Source organism: Labeo rohita, chromosome 8 (assembly GCF_022985175.1).
Source record: "Labeo rohita strain BAU-BD-2019 chromosome 8, IGBB_LRoh.1.0, whole genome shotgun sequence".
NCBI lineage: Eukaryota > Metazoa > Chordata > Actinopteri > Cypriniformes > Cyprinidae > Labeo > Labeo rohita.
Genome location: NC_066876.1, coordinates 36,165,173 through 36,189,215, shown reverse-complemented (window position 1 = coordinate 36,189,215; position 24,043 = coordinate 36,165,173). Strand labels below are relative to the sequence as shown.

General features: G+C 32.7%; 2 protein-coding genes across 2 annotated transcripts in view; one reads left to right on the top strand and one right to left on the bottom strand.

Moving 5' to 3' along the window:
- si:ch73-233m11.2 (NACHT, LRR and PYD domains-containing protein 12) overlaps nt 1-6,437 on the top strand; it is a 13,864-nt gene extending 7,427 nt beyond the window's left edge. The window contains exons 4-9 of the mRNA XM_051117138.1: nt 142-306; nt 402-569; nt 670-843; nt 3,036-3,209; nt 3,328-3,495; nt 3,830-6,437. Of these exons, the coding sequence (XP_050973095.1) occupies nt 142-306; nt 402-569; nt 670-843; nt 3,036-3,209; nt 3,328-3,495; nt 3,830-3,899 (919 nt within the window). The 3' untranslated portion in view covers nt 3,900-6,437. The remainder of the gene's footprint in view (nt 1-141; nt 307-401; nt 570-669; nt 844-3,035; nt 3,210-3,327; nt 3,496-3,829) is intronic.
- gpd1a (glycerol-3-phosphate dehydrogenase 1a) lies at nt 6,300-24,043 on the bottom strand. Its single transcript, XM_051117150.1, has 8 exons — nt 23,900-24,043; nt 22,617-22,794; nt 19,702-19,842; nt 19,439-19,577; nt 19,243-19,355; nt 14,816-15,052; nt 11,401-11,507; nt 6,300-6,848 (listed from the first exon to the last, which is right to left on the bottom strand). Exons 1-8 carry the CDS (start codon nt 23,941-23,943, stop codon nt 6,752-6,754), a joined length of 1,056 nt encoding a protein of 351 aa, XP_050973107.1. The 5' UTR covers nt 23,944-24,043; the 3' UTR covers nt 6,300-6,751.

Genomic DNA, 24,043 nt, shown 5'->3' with positions numbered 1-24,043 from the left:
CAATAGGAAAACAAAGACAAAACTCTGACATTGTAGGCAAGTTAGAAACATCTGGGAAAAGAGGCCGTATGGTCATCCTGATCATTTTGGATGCTTGCTTTTGTTCAAACACTTTCTGAAATGTGTCATTGCCTTGTTCAGCTTGTGTGGATGTTCACTGGCTCCAGCTGATTGCGAAGCTCTGGCTCAGATGCTCTCTGGAGGCTCACGACTGCGTGTGCTCAGTCTGCGTGGGACTGATGTGGAAGATCAAGGCTTTATTCATCTCAGCAGTGCACTGGAGAACTGCAGACTACTGGAAATCGAGTACACTTGCACTATTCATATTACACTCTGTCTAATTGGAAATATAGGAATGAAATCCACATGGTATGTTGTTTGTGTGTGCATGTATTCTGCAGTCTGTCTTTGTGTTCACTGACGGCGGCATCCATTCCTGCGCTGTCTTCAGCTCTGAACAGCGGCTTTTCAGAGCTGAGGAAGCTAAACCTGAACCAGAACACAGTGACGGATGATGGGATGGAGCTGATCTCACAAGTTTTGACGAAAGGCCGCCTCAACTCATTGAAGTAACAGCACAAAATTCAAGAGATTAACTGCACTTATTTTAGCCTACTAATAGCCATTTGTATGTCTGATCATCTGATTTTTTATTTTTTTTTATTGCAGTGTGTCTGACTGTGAGTTGACTGGCTCCTGCTGCTCTTCTCTGGCAGCTGCCCTCCAATCAGAAAACTGCCGTCTGTCTGAGCTGAATCTGTCCATAAATGAACTCGGCCAATCAGGAGCGCTGCAGATATGTGAAGCACTGATGTCTCCTAAATGCACACTGGAAATATTGGAGTATGTATGCTAATGTTTCACATTGATGATGCTGAAAATTCAACGTTGCATCACAGGAATATGTTACATTTTAAAATAGACTACTAGTCAAAAGTTTTTGAACAGTAAGATTTTTAATGTTTTTAAAGAAGTCTCTTCTGCTCACCAAGCCTGCCTTTATTTGATCCAAAGTACAGCAAAAACAGTACAATTTTGAAATATTTTTACTATTTAAAATAACTGTTTTTTATTTGAATATATTTTAAAATGTCATTTATTTCTGTGATTTCAAAGCTGAATTTTTAGAATCATTACTCCAGTCACATGATCCTTCAGAAATCATTCTAATATTCTGATTTGCTGCTCAAAAACATTTATTATTACTATTTTGTTTAAAACAGCTAAGTAGATTTTTTTTTTCAGGTTTCTTTGATGAACAACAACATTTATCTGAAATACATCACTTTTGATCAATTTAAAGCATCCTTTGGTAAAAAAAATTAATTTCTACCATTTTTGATAAAACAGAATACATAAATATAAAAATATATTAAATATATTCTACAAAAGCATTTTATTTCAGATAAATGCTGATCTTTGGATCTTTCTATTCATCAAAGAATCCTGAAAAAATGTGCTCAACTTTTATTATTATTGATAATATGTTTCTTGAACAGCAAATCAGCATATTAGAATGATTTCTGAAGGATCATGTGACACTGAAGACTGGAGTAATGATGCTGAAAATTTAGCTTTGATCACAGAAATAAATGACATTTTAAAATATATTCAAATAGAAAGCAGATATTTTAAGCAGTAAACATATTTCATAATATTACTGCTTTTGCTGTATTTTGGATCAAATAAATGCAGGCTTGTTGAGCAGGAAAGATTTCTTTAAAAAAAAATTCAAAATCTCACTGTTCAACTTTTAACTGGTAGTGTAAATTCAAATAGAAAACAGTTGTTTAAAACTGTAATCATTAGAGGTCGACCGATATTGAATTTTACCGATACCGATAACTAGGTTGGACCACACTGGCCGATACCGATTAACTGACTGATAGTTATTAAAATGGATACTGAACGGAAAATAAATAGTGCTCTACTATAAAAAAAAAAAGTAGCCTACTGAACCACACTTTGGAAATGAATAAAAATATGAATATTATTACATATATAGATCATTACAGTCAGTTCATTGTTCATTAATGTTAACAAAAGCAACTAAAATTTTTAAAATATATCAGTAAATGCTGAAATGAACACACTCAAAACAATACTTCTATTCTACAGCTTTTATTAATCTTAATGTTACAAATGGACTCGTATTGTAAAGTGTTACCATTACATCAACAATCAAGCTGAAGATGACCATCTTTAAATATCTACACAGAGGGCACAGTATTGAAATTGCATATATGTGGATATTGTGTACTTTCACTATTAAACTGCTTCTATTCTAGAACATTTGTGGTTATCTAATCAAAATATAAAAATATGTTAGTCACACAACGGGAAAAGTGCAGCGCCGAGTCTAGAAGAACTCGCAGCTATCCGGTATCACACACACTGGACGCGTTACGTTCAATTCAAGCGGCGTCTACAAGACTTTTATTTGATCACCAAACGGCAAAAGTATACTGCTGTCCTTTCTCCACTAATGCAGCATCTAGTCAACAAATTCATCACTTAGTAATGACATGAAAACATGCACTACAGGATACTGTACACACCGTTTCGTTGTCGATGTTTTAAATCCGCCTGCAGTGTCACGTGTCTAAACAAAAGGCACGTGCAGTTAGTGATTTCCACCACTAGAGGCCGCTCTCCTGGTGTATAACAAAGACTGTAGGGACTTTATAATGTATAATGACGACCTTCTCAGCCGCTCCAACAACGGACCCAAACTGGAAAAAACTATCGGCGTAGATTTTTGCCGATAACCGATAGTTCTGCCAATCAACTATCGGTGCCGATTAATCGGCAAAACCGATACATTGGTCGACCTCTAGTATTCAGATTACACAATATTCAGCTATAATAATGATCAAATAAATACAGACTTGGTGAGCATAATACTTTTTTCAAAAACCTGACTGAGCCTAGAAAAAATGTTTCCGATTCAAGAACGTTAATGCTTTTATGGAACATTTAAGCTGCTTTAAAATTGTATTATCTGAAATGTAAGCACTGAGTGTGTTTTGTCATAGAATGAGCAGATGTGAGCTGACTGAGGAGGTGTTTCGAGCACTGAGGAGTGTTTTGACGTCTGGCGTGTCAAAGCTCATCAGGCTCTCGTTAGGAGTGAACAGCGTAGGCGATGCTGGAGCCAAACACATTTGGGAGGCGCTGAGACACAAACACTGCAAACTACAGTACCTGGAGTGGGTAAAATCCTCATACATAGTATCATAGTAGCTGCTAACACAATTAGAGATTGATTGAAACACTTTAAACCTCACCTGATGATTAAATCGTGCCCGTCTCGTCGTGTTTCTGCAGTCTGGATATGGTGTCGCTCACAGATGCTTGTGTCGAGGACTTGTGTGAATCTGTTGCTGCCAGTAGCACTTTATCGACTCTCATCCTGAAGAACAATGTAATGACGGATTCCTCCGTACCACGATTGGTCAAATTAATGCTGGATCGTCCACAAATGGCCGAGCTAAAGTAAGTTCAATCCATAGATGTGCATGCCCATACAGCATGTATGTGTGTGTATATATATATATATATATATAAGACATTTCAACAAGTTTACTTTTAGTTTTATTATTTTAGCTATGTTTTTTGACCATTTTTTATTTTCAGTGGAAATATATTTATATTGTCCAAAATATATCTTCAATATTTCGTCATGCAGTACATTTTCTAATATATTTGAACTAACATTTGAACTAACATAAATATATTTTACTTTTAAAAAACATATTTTCTACATATATTTTGATTGCAGTATGATGTACTTTATGTGATAACATAATTTTTCTCTTATTTTTTATAGTCTGCAGTATAATGACTTCAGTGAAGATGTTTTTGAGCTGATGGACACGTGCCAAAATATTGTTTATTAGAGAAACACATCTCAGGTTCGATCACCTGCATATTTATCTGCATAAAAAAAATTGTTTTTATAAATTTACTACCAGTCAAAAGTTTTTGAACAGTAAGATTTTTAATGTTTTTTAAATAAGTCTCTTTTGCTCCCTAAGCCTGCAATTATTTGATCAGCAGTGCAGCAAAAACAGTAACATTTTGAAATATTTTTTAAGGCTGTTGACTTTTGTTAAGTGTAAAATTAATGTGCTTTTATTAATGCATATTCTATTTTATTTTATTCTTCAAGACCAAAAGACAAAATGACTCCCTCTAGTTTTTACAGACAGTTTTATACAGTGACACATTGCTTCTTTAACCAAGTATTATAAAATAGTATTTATATAGGAAATATGTGACCTTGGACCACAAAAACAGTCTTAAGTATCACGGGTATATTTGTAGCAATAACCAAAAATACATTGTATGGGTCAGAATTATAGATTGTTCTTTTATACCAAAAATCATTAGAATATTAAGTAAAGATCATGTTCCATGAAGACATTTTGTAAATTGCTAAGCATTGATAAGAACTTCATTTGGACAACTTTAAAGGAGATTTTCTCAATATTTCGATTTTTTTTGCACCCTTATACTGCCAAATACTGTCCTATCCTAACAAATCCACACATCAATGGAAAGCTTATTTATTCATCTTTCAGATGATATATAAATCTCAATTTTAATAAAATGGACCCTTTTGTTTTTGCCCCCATTTTTCATGAGCTGAACTCAAAGATCTAAGACTTTTTCTATGTACACAAAAGGCCTGTTTCTCTGTTCACAAATCTGTCTAAATCTGTGTTAGTGAGCACTTCTCCTTTGCTGAGATAATCCATCCACCTCACAGGTGTGGCTTATCAAGATGCTGATTAGACAGCATGATTATTGCACAGGTGTGTCCTAGGCTGGCCACAATAAAAGGCCACTCTAAAATGTGCAGTTTTATCACACAGCACAATGCCACGGATGTGGCAAGTTTTGAGGGAGCGTGCAATTGTCATGCTGACTGCAGGAATGTCCACCAGAGCTGTTGCCCGTGAATTAAATGTTCATTTCTCTACCATAAGCCGTCTCCAAAGGCGTTTCAGAGAATTTGACAGTACATCCAACCGGCCTCACAACCGCAAACCACGTGTAACCACACCAGCCCAGGAACTCCAGGTCCAGCATCTTCACCTCCAAGATCGTCTGAGACCAGCCACCCGGACAGCTGCTGCAACGATTGGTTTGCATAACCAAAGAATTTCTGCACAAACTGTCAGAAACCGTCTCAGGGAAGCTCATCTGCATGCTCGTCTTCCTCATCGGGGTCTCGACCTGACTGCAGTTTGTTGTCATAACTGACTTGAGTGAGCAAATGCTCACATTTAATTGCATCTAGCACTTTGGAGAGGTGTTTTCTTCACGGATGAACCCTGGTTTTCACTGTAAAGGGCAGATGGCAGAAATTGTGTATGGCGTTGTGTGGGTGAGCGGTTTGCTGATGTCAGCGTTGTGGATCAAGTGGCCCATGGTGGCGGTGGGGTTATGGTATGGGCAGGCGTATGTTATGGACAACGAACACAGGTGCATTTTATTGATAGCATTTTGAATGCACAGAGACACCGTGACGAGCATCGACTATTACCTCGTTGCAGCATGATAATGTACGGCCCCATGTTGCAAGGATCTGTACACAATTCCTGGAGGCTGAAAACATCCCAGTTCTTGCATGGCCAGCATACTCACCGGACATGTCACCCATTGAGCATGTTTGGGATGCTCTGGATCGGCGTATATGACAGCGTGTTCCAGTTCCTGCCAATATCCAGCAACTTCGCACAGCCATTGAAGAGGAGTGGACCAACATTCCACAGACCACAATCAACAACCTGATCAACTCTGTGCGAAGGAGATGTGTTGCACCGCATGAGGCAAATGGTGATGATACTGACTGGTTTTCGGACCCCCCCGGGACCCCCCAATACAGTAAAACTTCACATTTTAGAGTGCCCTTTTATTGTGGCCAGCCTAAGGCACACCTGTACAATAATCATGCTGTCTAATCAGCATCTTGATACGCCACACCTGTGAGGTTTAGCTCAGGAAAAATGGGGGAAAAAACAAAAGTGTTGCATTTATAATTTTGGTCAGTGTATATAAAAAAAGCTTGAAAACAATAGATATAATGTTCAAATTTAAGATTAAAAAGTAGGTTCTTTCTGGTTGTGAAGAATCAATTACTTCATTTTAAATTGTGCCTTAATTGTTCAAATTTTTTGGGGCCACTGTAAATCATTCAGACTGTCATGTCTGCTTCTTACGCATACTGTACATTCCTAAAAATACTATTTATTCCACCAAATGACTGTCTGAAAGAACTAGACAGCTTGAGCTCACAGACACAGTGATTTATTTCACAGTATATATTGAGTACATTCATTTCAGTGTGATTTTGAGAACGATTCACTCACTTTAGTGGCACTTAAAGAGGAGCGCTCTGTCTGACATTTGAGGCTTTTCTGCAGAATAAAGTGGCTGAAAGTACACCGCTGCAGGACGGACACATTAAAAATGAGCAGCAGCTATGACAAAACCTGAGAGAGCGTCCTCAAGTGACTTTGGTCACTCTTACTGTAACACACACTCACGCCCTGATAAACAAATCAACTTTTTTTTCAAAGATTTGCTTCAGTTTGACAAAGTTGGTTGATTTGAAAAGTCTTGCTGATTAAAAAACTTGTTAAGAAGGATTTATAACAACAGCAGCGCTGTTATGTCGTTTAGCAGGGCTCACATACGCACACAGACACTCACACATACTCAGTATTGCAGCTTCATTTTTCATTCACTGATGTTCTGGATGATTCTGCAAGCAGTGGATGAACTCAGTAACAGGCCGACTCTCGTAACAGATCTCATACACAGCATTAAAAAGAGGAAATCTGTGGGAATGAAGAAAGTTTTTTTTTTTTAAGTCCAAAAATTTACAGATGTCATCCAAGATGTTCATGTCTTTCTTTCTTCAGTCGTAAAGAAATTGTTTTTTGAGGAAAACATTTCAGGATTGTTCTCCGTATAATGGACTGATATGGTGCCCCGAGTTTGAACTCACAAAATGCAGTTTAAATGCAGCTTCAGATGATCACAAATGCGGTTTTAAACGATCCCAGCCGAGGAAGAAGGGTCTTATATAGCGAAAAGATTGGTTATTTTCATAAAAATAGTACAAGTTATATACTTCTTAATGTCAAACGCTCATCTTGTCTTGCTCTGCCTGGACTGTTTTTGTTCTGGTTCATGTCAGTCAGTGTATGTGGAAAAACTCCCATCTCATGTTCTCCCTCAACTTCAGAATCGTCCTATATCACTGTTTTACCTTTTTTGTTAAGGGTGTTTGATCTTCTTTGCATGTTCATGTTGCAAAGACTGTGTCTGTACTTCTGCAGTGATGTAGGATGATTTAGAAATTATTTTTGAAGTTGAGGGAGAAAATACAAGTTTTTCGACATACCCGAACTGTCTTGAGTCAGAATACACAGAGCTCAAGGAGAGTAACGCAAGACGAGTGTTTGAGATGAAAAAGTATAAAAATTATTTTAATGAAAATAACCAATCGTTTCGCTAGATAAGACCCTTCTTTCTCGGCTGGGATTGTTTACAACCGCATTTGGGATCGTTTTAACATTTAACCCTCTGGTTGTGTTCAGATTCCTGTCACACTTATGGTGTTCCCGGTCAAAATTGACCAGATTCCAAACAATTGCTTATAAATCTCTCATTGTGGTATATTTGTCAGACCCCTGTGGACTTTTATGTTGGTTTCTCCCTTTTGTGCCCATATTTGGTTGTTCCTGTTTCCTGTCCTTGTTTCATCATCATTGGTTAACCTTGTATCACCTGTGCCTTACAGGGGTCATCGGATGCAAAGTTCACTTTTACATGTTGTTTGAACATTAATGTGTGTTGTCAGTGTATGTACAAATCGACCCTATAATGATAAAAATCCATGCAAGGGTTTTTAATTAATCTGTAAAAATAATACCCCCTTTTTCATTTCGAGCCGTTCTCAGATGCCTGTCATTGTGGAGTCACACCAACAGAGGCCACTCCCACGATAGTTGATTGACATGAGCGTCTTACCTCAGATCAGCTGTAACAGTCCAGAAACTTTCCATTGTTTTGATGCCGGAGCAGGGATGTAAGTTAGACAAGAATATCTCAGATGGAGCGATTGAGGTGTTGTGTTGCTGGATGTAATAATGAACATAGTGGTCATCATTTACTCCCGACATCTGAGCCGCTGAAGATGCAGTGGATTACGTTTGTTTGTGAAGGGAATGCGCCTCCCGATCTACATATATCCGTCTATGTTCGCACGAATCATTCGTGATCCAGCTTCACTTACAGCAGAAGTGAGTATAAGGGTTTTTTATGAATCTTTGCGATCGCCTTTCCTAATAGTGTGCTAGTTAACAAGTTTAGCGGCTAAACGCAGCTAAAGTAAACAGGCTCGTCACTCCACAGAAAGAAGAAAGGGGCGGGGCGAGCAGAGCTTATTTGCATTTAAAGGAACAACCCCTTAGAATGTGATGATTTTTGCAGAGCTCATTTTGACAAGGTAAAAAGGGTGTTGTTTTACAAAACCATTGAGAATCTTTAACCAAAGTATATTAGAGACTTTTCATTAAGACCCTAAAGAATCATATCAACTTGTCGAAAATGGGCATCCGATGACCCCTTTAATTATGTTCATTGTTATCACCTGTCTTTATGTGTTGCATTGAGTTCAGTGTTTGTCGTCCGGTCAAGTCAACTTTAACATCAATGTATGCATGGTTTTACCCTCCTGCTGTGGATTTACCTGTGGAATATAATAAAGACTGTATCTTTGACCTTCGTCTTCGTTCGCCCCTTCCTTGCACAATACGTGGCAATATTATCACCAAATATTGGATTCACTGTTTTTGTCAACTTGTTTTCTTTCATTTAGGACTGGTTTTGTGTTTCTATTTGCATCTGATTAATCGTAGGCCTCATTTATCTCAGAGTAGGCACCTCATTTGGAACACCACAAGTGACTTTGTGCAATTTTGTACAGTTTTGCCTACTTTCAGATAAATGAGGCCTACGATTAATCAGATATTTGGTGATAATATAGCATAATGACAGATTTAAAAGCAATTGTTTTTGAGTCCGGTCATTTTTGACCGGGAACACCACAAGTGTGACTTCTTGCAATTTTGTACAAAATAAAAGCATTTAAAAGCAAACTTCCTGATTAAACATTAAAGCACACTAGTGTGATAAACGGTGCCAATTTGTATAATTTTTTATCTCATATTGTGAAAATTATTCATTACATTTTTTTTCACTCAAAAAACAAGGTACCTTCTCTCAGATAAATGAGGCCTACGATTAATCAGATGCAAATAGAAACACAAAACCAGTGCTGAATGAAAGAAAACAAGTTGACAAAAAGGATGAATCTAATCTTTAGTGATAATACAGCATAATGACAGATTTATGAGCAGTTGTTTGGAGTCCGGTCATTTTTGACCGGGAACACCACAAGTGTGACTAATTGAAATAAAACCCACAAAAAATTACGAAAATTTGAAAAAAATTCAGAGAAGTACTTACACCCTGTGTGAACAAAGTCAGTAAGTTTGAGTCCAATGTGATAACATTAACTAGTATTTTCGGGAAAAAGAAAATCTTAACCAGAGGGTTAAACTGCATTTTGGAAGTTCAAAATCGGGCACCATATCAGTCCATTATATGGAGAAAAATCCTGAAATGTTTTTCTCAAAAAACATAATTTCTTCACGACTGAAGAAAGAAAGACACGAATATGGAACAAAAATAATGCCAAAAGTATTTGAAATAAAAAATTTGTTGAATCACACAACTGGGGAAAAAAATGCATTGCAATTAACAGTGCTTACATTTTAATGCATTGTATTTTCAGGGGTTGCATTTTTGTGCGCTGCATTTTAACATAGTTGTATATTTAAGTAGTGAATATTTCAATCAGAAACATTTCACCAACTTTTTCATTGTTAAAAATTCAATAATTAATATTCACCTCACAAAGTCCATTTCCAAAATATTCAGTTTGTTTAATAATTCCAACAATAACATTCGTCAGACAATTTTCGGTTAATTTTATTTCACTTTACAAATTCGTTTCCGAAAATTCAGTGGTTCAAATTCGACAGCTCTTAGCAGCGCACATCCGGGAACTGCAGGAAAAGCAGTAGAGTACCGGTAGAAGATCACCATCTGCTGTTAGACGTCCTCACCAGCAGGTGGTGCTAGCGGCTGTAAACAGCTTCCAACGTAATTCGCAGAGAACGACTTGTATATATATATATATATATATATATATATATATATATATATATATATATATATATATATATATACAAGTCATATATATATATATACAAGTCATATATATATATATATATTTTTTTTTTCTTTTCCCCAGAAAACAAAACAATAGACTACTTGTTGCTTGTCTACTAAAAACTTCTCGATTTAAGAATCTTATGCTACAGTATTTGGACTGGAAACACAACAAAACATTTTTGTAGTGCACATTTTTGTTGCAAATAAAAGTCAATAGCAAAAACAAGTCGTTCTCTGCGAATTACGTTGGTTTCTCTAAAACGTAACATAACTGCCAACTACAGGAAAACTGGATGTGATGTGTTACATTTATTGCGTTATATCAACTTTAACGTTACAGTGAAAGAAGATCATGTTTACACGAGGTAAAAAGAAATGACATATTACTATAGGCAATTAAAGAAGTAAAGTTCGGTTTTATGTCTTAATTGGTATTTAATACTCACCGCTTGGTCCATCTTGGCCACATATCGCTTTGCACAGGCCTGTTGATGAAGCCGTTTACAGCCGCTAGCACCACCTGCTGGTGAGGACGTCTAACAGCAGATGGTGATCTTCTACCGGTACTCTACTGCTTTTCCTGCAGTTCCCGGATGTGCGCTGCTAAGAGCTGTCGAATTTGAACCACTGAATTTTCGGAAACGAATTTGTAAAGTGAAATAAAATTAACCGAAAATTGTCTGACGAATGTTATTGTTGGAATTATTAAACAAACTGAATATTTTGGAAATGGACTTTGTGAGGTGAATATTAATTATTGAATTTTTAACAATGAAAAAGTTGGTGAAATGTTTCTGATTGAAATATTCACTACTTAAATATACAACCATGTTAAAATGCAGCGCACAAAAATGCAACCCCTGAAAATACAATGCATTAAAATGTAAGCACTGTTAATTGCAATGCATTTTTTTCCCCAGTTGTGTGATTCAACAAATTTTTTATTTCAAATACTTTTGGCATTATTTTTGTTCCATACACGAACATCTTGGATGACGAGGGGGTGAGTAAATTATCTGTAATTTATTGTTCTGAAAGTGGACTTATCCTTTGATGCAAATGTACAAGAGGTTTGAATCTTACCTGTTCAAAACACCTTTGTTTTTAAGTATGGTGTGAACTTCGGCAGCTGTGGCGGGACCCTGTAGTTTCTGACCATTCAACATTTCCTTTTCAAGCTCTTCAAGAGACTGAAACACAGGGAATCAGGTGACTACAGTGTATATTGAAAAAAAGATGGTTTACTTTATTTGGTCTACTGTTGTTTTGTATCTTACTATGCATGTTATTTGACCTATTATGCACTATTCTCATTATGCACTTAGCTATACATGTTTTGGCAATACAAATGTACCCTTTTTGTCCTGCCAATAAATCATGTTTAATTGAAAATGGAATTTAAATACATTTTTGGGGGGAAGATAAAACATGTTACGCCCTCTCTCATTGCTGGTCTCATTTATTTAAAACTTGGCAATACACAGTGCATCTGGTTTATTTATTAATTTATTTTTGAACAGGCTAAATTGAATATGCTTCTGCATGGAGTAATATCAGCTCTGTTTGAATCATTTTATTATATTAAAAAACATTCTGCAGATTTTTCCCCAAAATTAAAATGAAAAAGTCAAAGTCTGATTATGACTGTGTTATTTTAATATAATTGAGGTAATACTGTAGTTTTTATTAATATTTTGAACATCTGATTCATACTTTGAGTCATTTTGTTGTGCATTTTTGTCATTTTTATTTTATTTTAATTTTTAAATTTAAATTTAAATGTTGTCTTGGCAACTAGATAAAATATAATTTTATATAATTATTTTTTTTTTTTAAATTTTATTTTTAACTGATATTAGGATGTATTTTTGTAATTTTTAGTAGTTTCTTTTTTTATTTGTATGTCAGTTTTACGTTGGTATTTTTGTACATCAAGTTTAAATTAAAATGTCTTTGCAGCTAGCTAAAATGTATATATTTTTAATCATTTTATTTTATTTATTTTTTATGACTAATGAAGTTTGGTTACAGTCAGCTGACATTAGTGTCAGTAAATGATGACAGAACTTTATTATTGAATGAACAATCTGTTCATTTTATTCATATTCTGAAATATCTGTGATAATTTTGGTTAAAGTTTTAGTAATTTTGTTGTGTACTTTTGTCATTTTAGTAGTTTTTCTTTATAATTTCTATTTCAGTTTAACTTTGGTATTTTAGTACATTTAACTAAATTAAAATGTTGCCTTGGCAACTAGCTAAAATATATATTTTTGAAATATTTGGTTAAAATATTTTAAAAAGTCCTTTTTTAAAAAAAAGATATATATACATTTTTATATTTTATTTTATGCACTGAAGTTTGGTTACAGTAAGCTGACGTTAGGGTCAGTAAATAATGGCTGAATTTCATTATTGAATGAACAATCTGTTTATTTTATTCATATTCTGAAATATCTGTAATAAGTTTAGTTAAAGTTTTAGTAATTTTGTTGTGCATTTTTGTCATTATTGGTAGTTTTCTTTTTATTTCAGTTTTACTTTGGCATTTTAGTGTGTCAAGTTAAACAATTAAAATGTTTTGGCAACTGGCTAATATATATATATATATATATATATATATATAATATTAATATTCTGAAATAATTGTAAACATTTTAGTTAAAGTTTTAGTACTTTTGTTGAGTACTTTTGTAATTTTTTTAGTTTTTTAAATTAATTTTATTTCAGTTTTACTTTGGTATTTTAGTACATCAAGTTTAACTAAATGAAAATCTTGTCATGGCAACTAACTAAAATATAATTTTTAAGATTTTTATTTTATTTTATTTTATTTTATGCACTATAAAGCTTGTTTGGTTACAGTAAGCTGGCGTTACAGTCAGTAAATGATGCCAGAATTTCATTAGAACATTCTGTTCATTTTATTCATGTTTGGAAATATTTTTAATAATTTTAATTAAAGTTTAAATAATTTTGTTGTGCATTTTTGTCATTTTCAGTAGTTTCTTTTTTCTAATTTTTATTTCAGTTTTACTTTGTTTTTTTAATGCATTTTTAGTGCAAGTTTAATAAAAGAAAATGTCTTGTCATCTATATATATTGAATTATTTTATTTTATTGTTTTATTTTATGCACTATGAATTTTTTTTGGTTACAGTCAGCTGATATTAGGGTCAGTAAATGATGACAGAAGTGTTAGTAGGGTTTTTTTTTATTAATTTTAATTATTATTTAATATTATTTAAATTATAAATTTTACTTTATTTTTTTTTATTTTAGGGTTAGTAAATGATGCCAGAATTTCATAAGAACATTCTGTTCATTTTTTGTTCATGTTTGGAAATATTTTTAATAATTTTAATTAAAGTTTAAGTAATCTTGTTGTGCATTTTTGTCATTTTCAGTAGTTTCTTTTTTCTATTTTTATTTCAGTTTTACTTTGTTTTTTTAATGCATTTTTAGTGCAAGTTTAATAAAAGAAAATGTCTTGTCATCTATATATATTGAATTATTTTATTTTATTGTTTTATTTTATGCACTATGAATTTTTTTTGGTTACAGTCAGCTGATATTAGGGTCAGTAAATGATGACAGAAGTGTTAGTAGGGTTTTTTTTATTCATTTTAATTATTATTTAATATTATTTAAATTATACATTTTATTTTATTTTATTTTATTTTATTTTAGGGTTAGTAAATGATGCCAGAATTTTATCAGAACAATCTGTTCATTTTATTCATGTTTTGAAATATTTTTAATAATTATAATTAAAGTTTTAATAATTTTGTTGTGCATTTTTGTCATTTTTAGTCGTTTCTTTTTTCAATTTTTATTTCAGTTTTACTTTGGTTTTAGTGCAACTAAATGAAAATGTCTTGGCCTCTATATATATTGAATTATTTTATTTTATTGTTTTATTTTATGCACTATGAAGTTTTTTTGGTTACAGTCAGCTGATATTAGGTGTTAGTAGGGTTTTTTTAATTAATTTTTATTTCAGTTTTACTTTGGTATTTTACTACATCAAGTTGAACTAAATTAAAATCTTGTCTTGGCAAGTAGCTCAAATATAATTATTAAAAATATTTAATGTTTACTTTATATCAAGTAACCCAAATTTTTTTGGTTGGTTATGGTTAGTTCATTATAATTATTCTGGATGTGATGTGCCAAATTTAAATATATACATTCTTAAAAATAGAAGTTCTTTATTGGCATCGATGGTTCCATGAAGAACCTTGAACATCCACGGAAGTTCTTTATAGTGGACAAAGATTCTTTAGATTTTTAAAACGCTCTTCAAAACGGTTCTTTTAAGAAGTTCACTGAAAGGTTTATTTGGGAACCAAAAATGGTTCCCCCTATGGCATCACTGCAAAAACACCCCTTTGGAGCCTAGATTTTTAAGAGTGTGTAAGTATGAATAATAAAAGACTTGAAATACAGTGCATGAGTCATATATGTTGCGAATTGTCTTTAAGTTTTAGCATCTCACCTTGCCGGTCTTGGCGAAAGCCTCTGCGACTTTCCGATTTCGTCCTCCGTAGCATGTGGTAATGAGATCAGCGACACCACAGCTCTCCAAGAAAGTTGCAGGAGAGACGGAGCCGGCGGTGCAGAACAACCGAGCAAAGCTGATCATCTCCATGAGACCCAGTCTGATCACCGCAGCCTTCGTATTGTCACCAAAACCCAACCCGTCACAGAAACCCGCTCCTACCGCAACTATGTTCTGTAGGAAGACACAGAGAGTCCAAATGTCTGATATGTTCAGAGTCTAATGTGTGAGGGTCAGTAAATGATGACTGAATTTCATTATTAAATGAACAATGTGTTCATCTGATTCTGCAACCAAATAAACATCAGAAGCAAAGTGTTTCTCCTGTAGCTCAAACCAAGCATGACACCAAAGTCTGATTTCCAGGAAGTGAATGAATTGATTCAAATACCTTGAACGCTTAAATTTAAGTTGCTTTGGACAAATGCATAAATGCAAATGTCTTTATATTTACCAACAGCGATCTAAAATGGAAAAACTATAGCTTTTAAATACAAAATATTAATGAAGAACATAACAGAATATTTATAGTTAATATTCAGTATCATTAAACGGACCCAGAAAGTATTTGGACACTTCAGCCTTACTTAAAAAACACCCTGAAACGGTTATTATTGCTACTAATATTAAAACAATACAAAAATAATTACTTGAAAAGAAATAAATATTAACTAAAATAAAACAAATTATATTCTTGTTTTATTCAAGCTTTTCTTAAGTTGAAATATTAAAATAACTAAAACTAAATAAAATAAAACTATATATAATAAATAGAAATTAATAAGTAATATATAGACATAAAACCCTAATAAAAAAATCACAAAAACAGCACAACTTTAAAACTTTAAAAGTTAAAGTAAAAATGGAAAATGTATAAATATAACAGTTTTTCAGGCAAAACATGAACTATCTGTTTGTGTGGTTATGGCTGAATATAAATGAATACATGTGTGTGTGTTATTTTAATATATATTTTAATTATATTTTATATTTATATATATATATATATATGTGTGTGTGTGTGTGTGTGTGTGTGGTAAAAAGCTATTTTTATTTTTATAATATAAACGGTAAAAAGTGATTTCTATTTCTATAATACAACACATTACAATATATTATTATTTTATTATCAATTTTATATTATATTTATATTGTAATAATATTAAGTATAATAATTAAATATCATTAAATATATTAAGTATAATAATAATTAATATATAATTAAATATATATATATATATATTTTTTTAATAAACAAGCACACGTCAAGCACTAACTTTATTAGTGGCAGTATTACTTAAAGGGATAGTTCGCCTATTTAAGACATGAAGTTGTATGCAATCCTTACCAGCACTATAGTGTATACACACTGACCCACTCTGTGATCACCTCCCTGGTCAGAGTTCTGGCCGCTGGAAGTTTTTCAAGAAAGTAGTCCCGGTTAGTTTCCGGGGCCTCAAAACTGTGTGTTTTTACGTGAAAAAAGTATATGCGTTTCAAAGCTTGATTAATTTACATCACAAAAAACACTCCAGACAAAATTCATACCTCAGTTTTAATCGGCACTATGTTCTTTCCATTACCGTCAGTCCGCGCTGCTGTCAACGTCAACAGTGCGCACGTTCCGATCAGCTGTTCCATAGTGTTTACACACTCGAATGACAACGACGTAAAAAGTAGAAAATTAACAATGGTGCGAACTTGTAAATTCCCAGGTTGTGACCACAAGAATGTGCCGGGATCACCGTTCAGATTCCATCGTTTTTCTGTTTCGGATATAGCTATGAGACAGCTTTGGCTGGTTGCCATCGGCTATTCTGCGGGAGCTAAAATATCCAGCATCAAGGATTTTCGTGTGTGCAGTGCTCACTTCAGCGAAGACGATTACATCCCCAACCAAGGAGGAAAAGCAAAAAACGGATTTTAAAGAGTTCTGCTGTACCAGTACCATGGGTAAGCTCTATTTACTAACTTTATGTCGCATACAACAGGTTTATTTTGAAGCTAACGTCAGTTTTTAGGCTACACTGAGAATATGCTAACCGGGGCAATGATAGCATCGAAAACAATCGACTGTCTATGTGGTGAGAAAATCGGCAAATGTCTTTACTGATGAATTAAGTTGAATCTGTATAACACAACAAAATATGATGCTTCGCTATTGCTGTTATTGTCTGTAACTATGCGGAACCTGTGTCGGTATCATCGTGTTTATAAGTGAAAATCTTTAAAATCCGTTTTTTGCTTTTTCCTCCTTGGTTGGGGATGTAATCGTCTTCGCTGAAGTGAGCACTGCACACACGAAAATCCTTGATGCTGGATATTTTAGCTCCCGCAGAATAGCCGATGGCAACCAGCCAAAGCTGTCTCATAGCCATATCCGAAACAGGAAAACGATGGAATCTGAACGGTGATCCCGGCACATTCTTGTGGTCACAACCTGGGAATTTACAAGTTCGCACCATTGTTAATTTTCTACTTTTTACGTCGTTGTCATTCGAGTGTGTAAACACTATGGAACAGCTGATCGGAACGTGCGCACTGTTGACGTTGACAGCAGCGCGGACTGACGGTAATGGAAAGAACATAGTGCCGATTAAAACTGAGGTATGAATTTTGTCTGGAGTGTTTTTTGTGATGTAAATTAATCAAGCTTTGAAACGCATATACTTTTTTCACGTAAAAACACACAGTTTTGAGGCCCCGGAAACTAACCGGGACTACTTTCTTGAAAAACTTCCAGCGGCCAGAACTCTGACCAGGGAGGTGATCACAGAGTGGGTCAGTGTGTATACACTATAGTGCTGGTAAGGATTGCATACAACTTCATGTCTTAAATAGGCGAACTATCCCTTTAAGAATTATTTATATTATTTATTCACTCATTTTTAATTTTATTATATTTTATTAATATTTCTGTTTAACTTTATTTTTATTATGGTTTTAATTTTAGTATTTTTTACTTGTATTAATATAAATATGTATTTATACAAATACAATATATATATATATAAATAAACTTTTCTAATTACTATATAAACACACTACCAGTCAAATTATTTTTTTAAGAAGTGTCTTCCGCTCACCAAGCTTGCATTTATTTGATCCAAAGTACAGAAGAAACAGTAACATTTTAAAATATTGTTACTATTTAAAATCACTGTTTTCTATTTAAATATATTTTAAAATGTAATTTATTCCTGTGATTTTAAAGCTGAATTTTAGCATCATTACTCCAGTCACACGATCCTTCAGAAATCATTCTAATATTCATTACATTGTATAATCATTATAATAATCATTCCCAAAAAACATTTATTATTAGTATTGTTGAAAACAGCATTTATCTAAAATAAAATTGTCTGTAACATTATAAATGTCTTTATCATCACTTTTGATCAGTTTAAAGCATCCTTGCTAAATAAAACGATTAATTTCTATAATTTGTGTAAAAAAATGGTACTGACCCCAAGCTTTTAAATGGTATAGTGTATAATGTTACAGAAGCTTTTTATTTAATAAATATAATAATAATAAAATGTTTCTTGAACAGCAAATCAGCATATTAGAATGGTTTCTGAAGGATCATGTGTGCGGTAAAAAGTCATTTTTATTTTTATAATATAAATGGTATTTTTACAATACAACACATTATAATATATTATTTATATTTATAATTATTATAAATTTTATATTATATTTATATTGTAATAATATTAAGTATAATAATGAAATATCATTAAATATAATAATAATTAATATATAATTATATATATATATATTTTTTTAAATATATTTTATTTTATATTTTTATAATTTTTAATTTAGATATATTTATATATAGATGTTTTAATGAAATATAATTTATTTTATTTTTTTATTTTGTATTTTTTTATTTTATTTTATATATATATATATATATATATATATATATGTATATATCTGCAAGTAAAACAAATTGCTTACTAAGTTACTATTTTTTTAGTTTTTATAATACAATATCTTACAAAATATGATTTTATAGTTTTAGTTAATAATAACAACACTGCTAATTTAATATTGCAACTGTTTAAATTCTTGTGAAAGTATAAAGATCTCCCGGTTTGATTGTTTTGTGTTCATATATCATATACTTCAAACAATAACCTACTGCATTCACAGCAAAAGAGAAAGTTAACAGACTGTAAAACTGACAACTCACACTTTCCATATCAAGACAGACCAGTACTGATAAAACAACGTCTTGAGTTAATTTAAGTAACACTACATGCAATGCCAAGCTAAAAATAGATTTAACTGACTATCACACATCTGATTTTGTACAGTAAGTGAGGGGTAATATAGAGAAGTGTGAATAAGCAAACCTTCAGAGCACCACAGATCTCAACCACATCTGCTTCCTGTACCACCGTGACCCGGAAGTGATCGGTCTGCATGAGCTCCTTAAGCAAAGCCCCCTGAGCTTGATCCCTGCAGCCTGAAAACATAAAACACACAAATGCATATAATCACCCAAAACACCAAATCTGACATATCCGCATGGCTTTTCATCAGCCTCACCAATGGTGGTTTCGCAGAATTTCTCATCCGCCACCTCATTAGCGATATTTGCTCCCATCAGGACGCTCATCTTGATGCCCAGCTTCTCATGAATAACCTCTGAGATCAGCTTCAGTCCGTCCGGGCCTTCGTCCACCCCCTAAACCCACCACATGCAGAGTCATCGTTTGTTATCTGTGTCAAATGTGACTTTCCTCTTTACGACAGACTGCTGAGTAAGGAGAAAATGGCACAGAGTGTGTATATTTATGAGCGTACGTGACCTTGATGAGTGACATTCCCAGCGCGTCCGGTTTGATTTTGCCCTTCATGGTGTCACAAACACGACCGATGAACTGATGTGGAATCACAAAGAGCAGGATATCGGCGCTCTTGGCGGCGTCGAGCAGATCTGGCACCGCCACCTGTGAGCGAGAGAAAGAGAGAGAAGAATCTGTTTGATACTGAATGATGAAACCTGGAGAAACACGCATGCAATCAGTGTATTCACTATAGGATTGGTTACACCTACAGTATGGTGCTTTGTTTTATGTGCCTGATTAACTTTATTTCTGGGTCCACGTCAAGCTTGTTCGCAAACAAATCCTTTTGGTTTCTGTACCGTGTCTCTGTTGCATCTGCCAATGGTTTTCTAGGCCTCCAGCCCAGTCGTCTAGTGAACCTAGTTAGGATTGAAGCATTTGGCTGACTCTGAGCCATTTGGACTACAGGTCATAATGATGGAGAAACCACATGCAGCTTTGTCAGCTTCTTATTAGTTGCTTGAGTGCAAGCGGATGGTTTCCTTTGCAAAGCAAAGCAGCAAGTGCCTCCCAGAGATTTTGGGGGAGAATCTGGTGGCTCAGCACTGTTCTCTAGACTTCTGTATTGTGTGTTAACTTCCTCCATATTAATTATTTGCTGATATAACAGTTTCTCAGGCACAACATGAACTGTCTGTTTGTGTGGTTAAGGCTGAATATATATGAATATATGTGTGTGTTATTTTAATATATATATATATTTTATTTATATTATATATAATTATATATATATATATATGTGCGTGTGTGTGCTTTTGGTTTATATATCCTGGTGGGGACTTATACCTGAATACACACATACTAATGGGGACTCGTGTCACGATGGGGACCTAAATTGAGGTCCCCATGGGTACAAAAGCTTATAAATCATACAGAATGAGACTTTTTGAGAAAGTAAAAATACAGAAAGTTTTCTGTAAGGGTTAGGTTTAGGGGTAGGGTTAGAGTAAGGGGATAGAAAATTCAGTGTGGACAGTATACAAACCATTGCGCCTATGGAGAGTCCCCACAAAGATAATAAACCAGACATGTGTGTGTGTGTGTGTGTGTGTGTATGTGTGTGTGGTAAAAAGTCATTTTTATTTATATAATATAAACGGTAAAAAGTGATTTCTATTTCTATAATACAACACATTACAATATATTATTTTATTATCAATTTTATATGATATTTATATTGTAATAATTGTAATAATATAAAGTATAATAATTAAATATCATTAAATATATATATATATATTTTTAATAAAATTTATTTAATTATATATTTTAATAATTTTTAATGTTTTATATATATATATATATATATATATATATATATTATATACATGTTTTAATGAAATATATTTTATTATTTTTTTATTTATTTTTTTATTTGTATTATATTTATTTATTTTTTATTTATTTTATATATATATATATATATATATATATATTAACTGCAAGTAAAACAAACTGCTTATACATAAGTTACTATTTTTTTGTTTTTATAATACAATATATTACAATATATTTTATTTTATAATTTATTATATTGCTATTATATTATATTTATTATATTCCTTGTGTTCTTTTATTATATACATTTTATTATATTATAGTTACTATTTTTTGTTTTTATAATACAATATATTACAATATATTTTATTTTATAGTTTATTATATTGCTATTATATTATATTTATTATATTGCTTGTGTTCTTTTATTATATACATTTTATTATATTATACATATTTTATACATATATATTATTTTACATTATTATACATATATTATAGATATATTATTATACATACATATATAATTTTCATTATATATATATATATATATATATATATATATATATATTATATATATATATATATATTCTTTTATTATATAATTTTAGTGCATTATACATATTTTATTTGATAATTTATTATATAATATTATAATAATTAATATAATATTATAAAATTATAATAATATTATATTATAAATATTGTTATTATAATCTTTTAATTGTTCATTCATATAGTAAACTATGTAAGTTTTCATTTATTTTTATAATACAAAATATTATTTAATAATAATTTAATAATACTATTTAATGTAATAATTTTATATAATACAACAATGTAATATATTCTCTATATATTTATTTATTTTTAAATATATTTTGTGCAAAAATAAAATCCATATTTGTTTCAATAATTTATTCTAATATTTAACGTTAAACTTTCTTACAACATTTATTATTTTAAGAGATATTTATTATATTTTAAAAAATATATATAATAAGAATTTATATATAATAATACAATATGCATGTGTGTGTATATACAGTATATATGCATATATATGCTTCTGCTACATTCAAATATGAATAATTACAATTTTACACTTTAAGTTGTGAAAATATGTGACCCTGGACCACAAAACCAGTCATAAGGGTTTTTTTAATTGTGATGTCATACTGAATAAATAAACTTTCCATTGATGTATAGTTTGTTAAGATAGGACAATATTTGACGGAGATACAACTATTTGAAAATCTGGAACCTGAGGGTGCAAAAAATAAATAAATAAATAAATAAATAAGTAGGAAAAAAAAGAGAAAAACACCTTTAAAGTTGTCCAAATGAAGTGCATATTACTAATCACAAATTAAGTTTTGATATATTTACGGTAGGAAATTTACTAAATGTTTTAATGGAACATGATCTTTACTTAATATCCAAATGATTTTTGTCATAAAAGAAAAATCGATCTGCTACGATCTGCTACTTACGACTGGTTTTGTGCTCCAGGGTCACATATAAAGTTTCTTACACACTTACTTATTTTATTACATAAGTATTCAAGTGAAACATGATTCAGTTATGAAGTTTCTTACAACATTCTCCGGAAGCTTGTGTCCAGGCAAATACTTGACGTTCTCGTGGTCTGCGTTTATGATCTCTGTGAGTTTCCGTCCGTTCACCGTCTCCTCAAACACCCACATGTTAACCGTGGAGTCAAACTTTGAATTATTCCTTGCATTTGTGCCAACTATCTTAGCAATAGCAGAACCCCTGCGGACATGAGAGAAACAGAGAAAGTTAATTATGTGAAAGGTTGCATGCAATATTACAATACTGCTGAGTGAAAAGCAACTAAGGACTTTACTCTCGTCACAACCCCCGGGATCTCATACCAAAAGGGACATTTGCATTCCAAGGGACAGTGATAATAGTGATCAAAACCTGTTGTGCAAGAACAGACGGTCAGTCTGCCTCTAGTAAAGTGGGGGTTAACTAGCCTCAGATTTGGTTTAGATCAGTTTGATCCCAATCAATTATGGAAATGAACTATTTTGGGATGGTATAACATGTGTATACATGTTGAACTAAAAACATTTCCACTGTATATGCGTTCAGAGAGTTTGTAAAAAATCCAATATGCCTCTTGACTCTATGTATAAACATAAACTTGTATTGTTGTTATATACACTACTGCTTTTAGAATCCTGTTTAGTGTGACCATAAATAGGTGGTTTTAAAGGAACAGTAGCCCATTTCAAAGATTCAAGCTCACATACGTCTCAAAACCATCATGCTACAACTGTCTATATGAATGTGTACATTATTAAAATCCTAATAGTTCAGGGAAAAGTCCAAGGCAATTCTACAGTGAACATTTTTCACGCATTTTAAGACATAACACACATTTCTGCAGCTGTCGGTATATTTCAAACAGAAGAAATGGACGTAAGACTGAACCACGGATGTGGCCAGACGACTGTACGTTGGTTAGTTGAAACTTATGGAACATAAATACTGAACATAACCAGTGTGACTGACTGGGACATGTGTCCTACTTGTTTTGCATTGCCGCAATGTTACAAATGGCTCATGTAAACAGTGATAAATAGTATCAAGTCGGTCCAAAAGCGCATTCACAGCTGTACTCGTATTGTGTAACAAAAACTACATTGTATTATATATCAGTATCATCCCTATTAATACGTCTGTTGTTATGCTCTTTCAAATGTCATAACCTTAAACTTGTTAATAGCATGTGATACATTGAACGGGTTGTTTAATGTTTAAACTAATAGTCTTACGCTGTCATATGATCCTAAATCCCTACAGCTTAAACAGTCATTTCTAAAAAAAGAAAAATATACAGAAATGTTACCAGTTCCCAGAGCCGACGATGCAAACTTTTTTTGGACTTGACATTGCGCTGAGAATCTTCACCGGATCCTTCGTTGAATTACAATCACTCCGTTCTGTCAATCAAACTGCCGGGCTGTGAGCGCACACTTGAGTGTTGTCAGTG